The sequence below is a fragment of the Sinocyclocheilus anshuiensis genome, unplaced genomic scaffold (genome assembly GCF_001515605.1).
Source record: "Sinocyclocheilus anshuiensis isolate Anshui unplaced genomic scaffold, SAMN03320099.WGS_v1.1 scaffold1152, whole genome shotgun sequence".
Taxonomy (NCBI): domain Eukaryota; kingdom Metazoa; phylum Chordata; class Actinopteri; order Cypriniformes; family Cyprinidae; genus Sinocyclocheilus; species Sinocyclocheilus anshuiensis.
In genome coordinates this window covers 198,744-209,872 of record NW_015551083.1, presented here as the reverse complement: position 1 = coordinate 209,872, position 11,129 = coordinate 198,744, and the positions used below count along the sequence as shown (strand labels likewise).

The 11,129-nt window shown below is 41.0% G+C and overlaps 1 protein-coding gene across 3 annotated transcripts in view; it reads right to left on the bottom strand.

The window, feature by feature from the left end:
- Nucleotides 1-7,456, bottom strand: part of LOC107662529 (NAD-dependent protein deacylase sirtuin-5, mitochondrial) — a 16,424-nt gene extending 8,968 nt beyond the window's left edge. The window contains exons 1-8 of one of the 3 annotated variants that reach the window (XM_016452594.1): nt 7,353-7,456; nt 6,896-6,995; nt 6,535-6,668; nt 4,190-4,415; nt 3,285-3,372; nt 3,037-3,090; nt 2,152-2,275; nt 1,918-2,033 (exon numbers count right to left, since the gene is read on the bottom strand). In XM_016452594.1, the coding sequence (XP_016308080.1) occupies nt 1,918-2,033; nt 2,152-2,275; nt 3,037-3,090; nt 3,285-3,372; nt 4,190-4,415; nt 6,535-6,668; nt 6,896-6,980 (827 nt within the window). In that variant the 5' untranslated portion in view covers nt 6,981-6,995; nt 7,353-7,456. Of the gene's footprint in view, nt 1-1,917; nt 2,034-2,151; nt 2,276-3,036; nt 3,091-3,284; nt 3,373-4,189; nt 4,416-6,534; nt 6,669-6,895; nt 6,996-7,080; nt 7,273-7,352 lie in introns of those variants that run through there. The other 2 variants (XM_016452593.1, XM_016452595.1) reach the window with 2 other exon arrangements.
- Between the last annotated feature and the right edge of the window lie 3,673 nt (nt 7,457-11,129).

Genomic DNA, 11,129 nt, shown 5'->3' with positions numbered 1-11,129 from the left:
TGTAACAGACATTGACTTGCAAAATGTTTCCTGTTTCCCAAAAGGAGGTTTTTGTAACAGTGTTTTGAATTGATCTCACTAGTGTTCTCTAGGCAGTGAAGCAGTGTGTGTATTTGGCAGGTTTGTGTGTTACTGAGGCCAAAGTTTGAGTCTGATAAAAGAGAATGTGTTTTTGACTAAAATATTTGACTTTCACCTGGAAGTTTGAAGTTTGTACAGTAGTAGTAGTAGTAGTTTTAAGATTGTGTTTATAGTTGTGAGAAAATGGTGAATTGTTTCATGAATTGTGTGTTAGCAATCGAGAAAAATTGTAATAAAGTGTGCAGGAGACAGACTGGAGCTGATCACTCACTGTCCTTCATGCTGTGACAGGTGAACACATGCTGCAGCCTGCACATTCTCTCTCTCTCTCTCTCTCTCTCTCTCTCTCACACACACACACACACACACTGACTCACATGCACACGCTTTACTATACAATGAAATCTCACTGAACAGCCCAAAATTAGCAAGAAAGAGCAGCACCAATATTAGACCAATATTGTTCTTTATTTACTTGCCTTTTTCATGCATTCGTTATTTGCATTTAATTTTGTAAAAGAGAAGATTGTTTATTACGCAAAGCGGTGCAGAAAGCACGTCTCTCTGCGCTTCTCGTATATTACCGTGACTATCGTATTAATCGCGCATCACTGATTTCAAACCGCGCCTGGTTTAAAGCAAAGGGTCCTTCCTGTGTGTGTGTGTGTGTGTGTGTGTGTGTTTGTGTGTGCGTGTGTGTTTGTGTGTGTGTGTGTGTGTGTGAGTGTGAGTGCGTGCGTGAGTGTGAGTGTGTGCGTGTGTATCTGTCTGTTTGTGCGTGTGTGTGTGGGTTACTGTGTTTGCGTGTGTGTGTTTGTGTGTGCGTGGGTGTGTGAGTGAGTGTGTGTTTGCGTGTGTGTGTTTGTGTGTGCGTGGGTGTGTGAGTGAGTGTGTGTGTGCGTGTTTGTGTGTGCATGTGTGTGAGTGAATGTGTGTTTGCGTGTGTGTGTTTGTGTGTGCGTGTGTGCGAGTGAGTGTGTGTTTGCGTGTGTGTGTGTGTGTGTGTGTGTGTGTGAGTGTGTTTGCGTGTGAGTGTGTGTGCGCGTGTATAATAATAATAATTATAATAATTCTACTGCTAACATTCTGCGTCTAATGACTGATCACTATCTCAGTCTGTATCTGACCTTTAAAAGTTTACTTATTACTATTTATACGACAATTAGCGGAAGCTAGAGATTACTCTTTATAAAGTTTTAAATATGGATATTTTTCTTACACAAACGCATTGATTTGTTACAGGAGGCCTTTATTCACCCCCTGGAGCCGTGTGAGGCACTTTTTAACTCTGATTGGATTCGTCTGAAAGAAGAAAGTCATGCACACCTAGGATGGCTTGAGGGTGAGTAAATCATGGGGTCATTTTCATTTTTGGTGAACATAAACTAAAATATATTAACACAATAGAAGATTGTTTTAAAGAAAATTATTTATTGATTTCATTTTAGATTTTCCACATTTTAAAAGTGTTAGTTCACCAAAAAATGAAAATTCTGTCAACATTTACTCACCCTCAAGTTGTTTCCATCCTGAGTTTCATTCTTCTGCTGAACACAGATGAAGATAGTTTGAAGAATGTTGGTATCCACAGTTGATGGTAGCCATTGACTTCCATGACATTTTTCTCATACTACAGAAGTCAATGGCTACTGTCAAATGTTTGGTTACCAACATTCTTCAAAATAACTTATTTTATGTTTATGTCCATGTTTTATTTGTGTAATAAACAGTCGTGGTTTGTGTCGGCTCCTGATCGCTGGACATTATTCCTTGTGTAATTATTTTCAGAAACAGCATATTTTCTGTGTTTAAGTGTGAATTGCAGGATAATCTCACTTGAAGCGCGGTGTGTTTGCTGTGGTCTTAGTGTTGAACTCGGCCACTGGAACGCCGCGGGCCGCCACCTGAGGACCAAACATGGCTGCTGGGTAAACGACGGAGGACGTGCCGACCTGAAGACACGAACACAGAGCAGACATGACTTCAAAAGAGCATGATTAAAAACAGACGTGTTTACCTCATCAGCAGAAGCTTTCAAAACTAAAACTTTCAGATCAGAGTGAAACTAACCACCAGACAGAGGTCACACGTCTCCAGCTCCTTCTCCACTTTAGTGAGGATCTGAGAGTCCAGAGTCTCTCCAAACCAGACGACATGCGGCCGCAGCAGCCCATCACAGCCCTTCTCATCACACCTGAGAGAACAGCACCAGATATCAGATGCACTGCGGCTCACACACAATCAGTACTAAAGGAAGAGTTCACCCCAAACTGAACATTTACTGAAAATGTCAGCAGTACTCAGCAATGGATGCTCTGCAGTGAATGGGTGCCGTCAGAATGAGAGTCCAAACAGCTGATAAAAACATCACAATAATCCACAGCACTCCAGTCCATCAGTTAACATCTGGAGAAGACAAAAGCTGAAACAAATCCAGCATTAAGACGCTTTTAACTCAAATACGGGTCCATAATCCATAATAACGCTTCCCCCAGTGAAAAAGTGTTCTGGTCTGAATCAGGAGAGAAATCTGCACAGATCAAGCAGCGTTTAAACAGCTCTAAACAAATATGTGGCTGGATTTTGATGTGAGAGACAACAGCAGATGCACTTTTTCACTGCAGGAAGCGTTATTATGGATTATGGATTCATATTTGAGTTAAAAAACGTCTTAATGCTGGATTTGTTTCAGCTTTTGTCTTCTCCAGATGTTAACTGATGGACTGGAGTGCTGTGGATTACTTGTGGATTATTGTGATGTTTTTATCAGCTGTTTGGACTCTCATTCTGACGGCACCCATTCACTGCAGAGCATCCACTGCTGAGACACTGATGCAGTGCTACATTTCTCCAAATCTGATGAAGAAACAAACTCATCCTGATCTCGGACAGATTTTCAGCACATTTTCTCTTTTGGGTGAATTCGGTTTAGTGTGTGCTGTGTTGTTGGGATACCTGGGCAGGTCTTTGACAGGTATGAGCGCGTCAGGTGCGTCAGGATCAGGTGATCTGGCAGAGAATGAAGGGTGACAGACATGATACATCAACACAGTCATCATGCTGACCAATGCTTCATCAATCCCAGTCTAGATTAGCGTTATTAACGGAGCTGCTATGGTGGACTGTCCAGCATTTCACTGAATACAGCGGGTCTCTGGGACCTGGACTGTAATGATTTCTGGGTACAGATGAGCGTCACCTACCCTTTGCCCTCCAGTGATGGACAGATGGGGCTTTTGTGATTGATCTCCACATCTCCACAGCTCAAACATCTGGTCTGAAACAGATTTCCTACACACAGCACAAGATTTCAACACATCTGTCAAACGAACACCAAAAAAAGATGCTAACCAACCAAATCCAAAACTAAATCTATTTATTCGGTTCTGCTGATTGAGTCGGTATAACCGCAGCCACAGACTATGGATGTCTATTCAAAGCAGACTGAACTACAAGGACAAGACATACTGTAATTATTGAGGTTATTTATTAAGTTTTATCTAGTGGAGATCAAAGCTTTGCTTTAATGTCATGCTGCGTCCACAAGTCACACCAAATCTGAATAGTGCCTTTCACAGCACACATTATTAGAAAGCAGCTTTCCAGGAAATCATGATGTTAATGTTTATAATATTTTACTATCTTAATGCCTTATAGTGTCATTTAGCAGATTAGAGCTGGATGACTTTATATATAGAAATGTATAGAGAAAATATTTATGCTCCTCAAAACGAATCCTTTATTTTAAGCAAAACGTAATTTCAGTGTTCATCCACCTTTCTGAAAGTGAAATTCAAGCTCTTTTCCAGTATTTGAAGCTATGAATATTACTCCAATAGAAAATGTCGTTGTTAATGCAAGACTATAGTTTGCATGTGCTTCAAACAGGAGCCTCATTTCTAAGTTTTAAGCTGTAACACCTATAGAAAGATCCTCAATACAATGACAACAGATTTTAGGGTGAACAGTCGTATTTGCCACGGGGAGTCTAAGGATAAAACCAAGCTTCTTCCAGGACTATACTCAGTATTTCTGATCTTGACAGCAAACTCTATTCCTCTGCTGATGTCGATCTCTGTGATGGTGTGTCGTGTTTGTGAGCTCTGACCGTGGACCTCCAGCACGTGTCTGGATCCGGCGCGCTGGTGCAGCTCGTCGATGTTCTGCGTGATCACCACCAGCGAGCGGCCCTGTCTGCTGAGACGCGCCTCACACTCGGCGATGGCTCTGTGCGCGGCGCTCGGCGGGGCGTTCAGGGTCAGCTCTCGGCGGTACTGGTAGAACTCCCAGACGCGGCTGGGGTGACGAGAGAAGCACTCCGGCGTCGCCAGATCCTGCCCACACACACAGAGACCGAAATAAGAGTCCATCACAGTCAGAACTTTAGCAAGAGTGATTCCACACATTTTATTACTGAGCAAATACATTAAAAATCATCATTCAGATCTGTGTTCCTGTCTTACCTGGATTCACTACAGCCGCGAACCAACATATAACAACGGTAGCAGCCTTTCACAGTTTCTACCGTTTTAAGTGAGCGGCGTGTCAAAACAATGGGTCAGGGCGGTTCATGGTAAATCCTCTAATATTTTGATCTAGAGCCAAACACGCGTCATTAAAGTCCTTAATAAGTAATATCTCTGTCTTATCCGAATTCAATAGGAGAAAATTATTGGTCTTCCAATCTTTTACATTTTTAACACACTCTGTTAGCTTAGATAATTTAGAAGTTTCATCTGGTCTTGTTGAGATATATAGTTGAGTATCATCGGCATAACAGTGGAAACTAATCCCGTATTTTTTAATAATATTACCAAGGGGCAACATGTATATCGAAAATAGCAGAGGGCCTAGGACAGATCCTTGTGGCACTCCATACTTTACTGGATTTAATTGAGATGATTCCCCGTTTAAATAGACAAAGTGATAGCGATCAGACAGGTAGGATCTAAACCATCTTAAAGCCTGCCCTTGAATACCTGTATAGTTTTGTAATTGATCTACGAGTATGTCATGATCTATAGTGTCGAACGCAGCACTAAGATCAAGTAAAACTAGCAATGAGATACAGCCTTGGTCTGACGCAAGAAGCAAGTCATTTGTAATTTTAACAAGTGCAGTTTCTGTGCTATGGTGGGGCCTGAAACCTGACTGAAATTCTTCATAGAGATCATTTTTTTGCAGGAAGGAGCACAATTGAGCAGACACAACTTTTTCTACAATTTTAGTTAGTTAGTTAGTTAGTTAGTTAGGTCTTTATTGTCATTGCATACATGACTCTGACTGTTCAAACGAACCAGGTTTGTGACGTGTTTTTCATCTACATTTAACAATTAATCAGCAGGATCAGAGCCTTTCATAATAAACAATGTTTTAATGGGGAAAAAAAATATTTGTAGATGGCAAGGAAAGACAATAACTGACTTACTTTGTCTTCCATTCATGAAGAGAGCATTTTGATTATCTTGTACATTGTTTGTTTCTTTTAATTGTTTCACAATTTCTGGCAATATTGTCGACTTGATTGCACAGACACAATTGGAAGAGAGCTGGATGATGAATCACTGAATCAAAGATGAGCTGACTGTTTTCTGTTGTACTCTTGCATCATCAGCACACATTCTTCCTGTTCAACACTGTAAAGCTGCTTTGTCACAATCAGTATTGTATAAAGCACTATATAAATAAAGGTGACTTGACTTGACTTAAGGAGGCACTTATTTTAAGCAAAATATAAAAAACAATATTAGCCTGATAAAACATCTGATCCTACCTTTTGAATCGGTTTCGCAAAACCACCAATTTTTTATTTTATTTTACTTGGTTTAATCACATCAGCCGACTGCCTATTGGTTCAGCTGATGTTAATAAATGTTTATATGGGACATTTCTGACTGTTAAATTAGTTGTGGTGCACATACCTCGTTATTGATGTCCACTGTATGTCAAACATAAACATTATTACTGTAAAATACTGTTCATTGTGATTTATTATGCTTACATCATCTGTTCAGTTCTCAAAGCACATGAATTAATGAATCCTTTCTATTATGAACTCACCCTAAAAGTGGACTTAAGCTCCAAGACTACAGTACATGTACTTTATAAAAATCCATTTTGTTAAAGGAGCTCAGACCACCATGAGCACCCTGTACTGCAGTTTCTGTAAACACCTGGATGTGTTGTGTGTCATGAAACTACCGCTGTGGTTAAATAAAATAAGCAAAAAAAATGGTCTGTGTGTGTGTGTGTCAGTGTATGTGTGAGTGAGTGTGTTTCTGTGTGTCTCTGTGTTTTTCTCTGTGTGCGTGCGTGCGTGCGAGAGTGTGTGTGTGTGTGCGTCTGTGAATGAATGTGTGTGTGTGTGAGTGTGTGAGTGAGTGAGTGAGTGAGTGAGTGAGTGAGTGAGTGTGTGTGTGAGTGTGTGAGTGTGTCAGTGTGTGAGTGAGTGACCTGTGTTTTCCAGGTCCTCCAGCGTCCCTCGGCTCCTCTGATGGTGGGTACGCCGCTCTCCGCACTGACTCCTGCTCCTGTGATGATGGCAATGTGTCGGGCCTTTGAGAAGATCTCACGAAACTCAGCCATACCTGCACAAACACACATTCATACACATAACATACATACACAGTCGAAGTGGTTACCAGGGCGTTGCTAGGGTGTTTCAAAGTGGAAAAGAGCCGCTCGTTAGCACTAGAGGTGTCACCAGCAGTAGTCCTAGTGATGTCTCACTTGGTAAACACCAGAATAATGTGTCTGTCTTATGTCTAGCCTAATTGCTGTAAATATGAGGCGTGTTTCCGCTTCCGCCACGCACCTGAGTTCGTCCGGATGATTTGATTGACAGCTGTCCATCTCCCGCAGTGTGCTGCTGCCCTCAACATCAGCTGATTAATCAGCATTTATTGATCGTTAGTCTGTCAAAGGCAGGGAAATGTTACATTCGTGAACATCACTAAAAGAAACAACTAAAGTATTTTTGAACTTTACTCATCCACTTACTGTAATGAATTGCTTTAGTCATTAAACACTGAACACAATATAAAATCAAATGCTAATACTATTAAAGCACACAGAACTACAGTCCAGCTGGATGCACTTATTGATCCACAGACTAAATCAACGACATCAAACTACACATCAAGTAATCCACTGCTATAATGACGAAAACACAGCAAAACAGAGCAGATGAAATCAAAGAGCTGCTCGACTGATAAGCCTGATCCATCACAGATACTCATTCCTATAAGAATAAGCGATAAAGCGCATCATACCTTTAATAATCTTACGCTGAGTAACGTCACGGTGAAAATATCCTCCCCAGGCGTCGCACTTACCGTAAACTACATAAACATGTCGTGAAGGATGTACAAGTGTCGCAAAGCGCGTCTGTTTCTATGGAGATGTAGTGTCTCTGCTCTCTCTAGTGGCAGATGATGAGACTGCAGTCCAATGCTGAATTCAGGAGATAGGACTAACTGCAGAACCATACGTCATGACAGTCTGAGGACTAAGCATTAATCCAAAAACAATCGATTAAAAACACAAAGGCAATTATTATTATAATTTTTTTACAGTTTTCTCTTCTTCCGCCATGATGATTCCGTTTTCATTAACTTTTCACTGAACTATCGTAATTACGCCGCGATTAACTTCTTACCGTGTCTTCAGCCATTATTAGTTTACATGAACTCCGCCCACTTCCGATCTGATACTGCTACTCCGCCCACTTCCGGCCTCAGATTGTTAGTCTGGCGCTGTTGTCCTCAGACTGTCATGACGTATGGTTCTGCGGTTCTGCAGTTGGTTGTTATTGGGAATTCAGAGCCGCATACTAGCACACTACTCTGTTTCTGCCGTAGGAATAGAGTAGCACACTTCAGTCAGTGCACACTCAACAGACTGATCCGGGTAGTGTAAAGAGTTGAGTAAAAGTACTGATACCTTACAGTGAAAATTAATAGTCACCAGTTCCAAAACAACTTGAGTTAAAGTCTTGGAGTATCTGATTTACGTATTTTACTCGTACTGAATATAAGCTCAAAGATGCACTATATAGTCACAGAGACGTGACAGTGAAAACTAGAAAGAGTTGATTTGTGAGGAGAGCAATTATGTTCATTTTCTAAAAAACACACACGATATAGTGCTTTCAGTGTCCTGTAGTCGTGATATCACAGAATAAAGTGCTGCAGAAAAAGCTATAGGTGGCATGCACAGTGTAATGTGTAACTGCAATCATCACAGATAGTGGAGTAGAGAGTCAAAGTTACTAATATAGAACTCGTTTCACAAGCTGTTTTTGACCTGCTTTATATGTGTGTGCATGCATCTCTCACACTTGAGTAGCGTTACATTCTGATCCAGCTAACCAAAATATGTTGTAAGAACCTTTTGCTAACGTTCAAGTTATAAAACATTATTTCTGAATGTTCAAAGTGTCCTTTTTTTCTTGATTACAGGAATATTAAAGGAACGTTACATTTTGTCATTTTGCAAACATTATGTGAAAGTCACTCTAGAATGTTCTCTGAATGTTCTGAAACTCAAATAAAATAAATAAATAAATATCCCGGAACATTTATGAACAATGAATAAATAATGTTTCCATGCTAACTTGTTGATAACATTACTAAAGTCTAGATAACTTTGAGCAACTGTACTATTAACGTTAATGGAAGAATGTTTGTTCATAACTTTGACAGAACCTAAGATAATATTCTGAGAATGTTCTCTGTTAGCTGGGGAATTGGCTTCTTATTGTTTACTGGCATGATCCATTTTATGGTGACAAATAAAATGATATATTTGATTTATTTTGGATTCTTCTGAAATTATTATTTCCAGTATCTGTGACCTTTTTATTTATGTCTATCACTGATTTTGCAACTTGTGCCAACATGATATCTACAGTATATAAATGTTAGGACAAATCGTTCTTATAACTGTATTAATATTTGATATCATAAAGTTGAGAGAAAACATTCTGGGATCTGCAAGCTCCTCCTTATGATGTTGTACTTGAACATTCTAAGAAACGTTTGGCTTAACCTTTAAATAACTTACTGATCACGACAAGGAAACTGGACATTTTAACGTTCTTCAAATATAAAAAACAATAAACGTTCAAATAGTGTTATATTTGCAGTGGAGACGTTAGTATGTCTTTTTGTAACCTTTCCATAACATGGACAATTCAACGTTTTAGAAACATTTGAAAACAATATTCTCGCAATGTTTTATAACCTGTGTTATCTGGGGCAAGTTCAAGCTCAAACCGGTGTGCAACGTTTTGCTGCACAACAACAGTGATCAGCAATAATGATAAGCCTAATACTCACGATAAAAATAATAAGGTCATATAGATCATAACACAGTCTCGGAGGTAAGAAGTGGATTATCCTTCACCTGAAATGTTTGTTTTTCATCCTGAAATGCGAGGCAAATGTTGGATCACAATAATTAGGAACCACAGTTTGCACAAATCCCTTCACTCGATTGGGATGTTCTCTTTTATTCTGGAGGGCAAGGGCAGTGACTGTAACATCGAGCGTATTTTGCCGTATTAAACACGTATTTATACCGATTTCATCAGGCTCTGAAAATTCTTCAAAAAGAACACAAAGAATGGCCTTCTCAGCTGCCATAGCTGCAACTCTTGCGTCATCAGAACAGTGTTCAACGCACCACCGTTTCCATTTAAAACACGTTTTGCACCGTTTTGTCGGAGCTGAACGCAGCCCTGGGGTTAGTTACCTGTCACGTGACATCCGCGCTGGTGGGAATGGACCAATCACGCGGTCGCAATCGCAGAATGATGTTTTTTTGTGTGTTTTTTTTTTTACATCACCATGAAAGCTGATGGAATGGATTTCTATTCGTACGTCAGACACCAGTCCTCGGAACGAACAGATGATCATATGCATTATCAAATATTTCTCTGCTTTTGTCTGTGAGGCCTCGAGCGCCCCCTGCAGGAACGCTCAGCTCGCGTCTCCACGAACACTGCCCCTCTCTTGCAGTCCGCAGACAGACACTATTGGAGTTTAATCGACACCAGCATCTGCCGCGACACTCTGCCCGTCCCGGTGAAGCAGCGGCCGCTGATGGAGCTCGATGGCGGCCTCTCGGGAGGATGAAGCCGAGCGCAGAGCCGTCCGGAGAGCGCCGTACCTCCGCCACACCAGGAGATCCGTCAGCCTCCAGACAGGTACAGCACACACACACACACACACACACACACACACAACAGCAGGCAGCTTCTCACTGCACCTCACTGAGACATGACGCAGGGCAGCAGGGACTGACTCAGATGTGCAGTGATGATGCTCGAGTGGAGCAGCGGCAGCAGCATCTCTTGTTGCCATGGTGACCCGCCATCATTTTCAGCTGAGTCAGTACTAACATGAGCACGAGGCGCGCGCTAACTGTACTACACTGCGTGAGACGATCAGGAGGAAGTTACTGAGAGAGACTGACGGCTGGAATCTGTGTCCATGGCGCTCAGAGATCAGTGGAGTGCTTGTGAAGTGCTGCAGGTACAGAACCACTGATCAGTGTGTGTGTGTGTGTGTGTGTGTGTGTGTGTGTGCTAACTGTATCAGACGCTTCCTCGGCATGACCTCTGACCTCTGACCCAGTGACAATAATCATCCATGTGTGTAGGCATGTGCTGACGTCACATGATCATTGAGCAGCACATGTGATTAAACAATCTCACACGACCAGCCAAACATTAGGAGTTATGAAGAGTTTTTAATGTTTGTGAAAGAAGTCCTGTCCGCTCACTAAGGCTGCATTAATTTGATCAAAAAATACAGTAAAAACTGTGAAATATTATTGCAATTTAAAATAACTTGTCCATGTGAATATATGTTAAAAGGTAATTTATTGCTGTGATCAAATCTGAATTGTCAGCATCATTACTCCAGTCTTCAGTGTCACATGATCCGTCAGAAATCATTCTAATATGCTGATTTGCTACTCAAGAAACATTTCTGATTATTATCAGTGTTGAAAACAGTTGTGCTGCTTCATATTTTTGTGGAAAC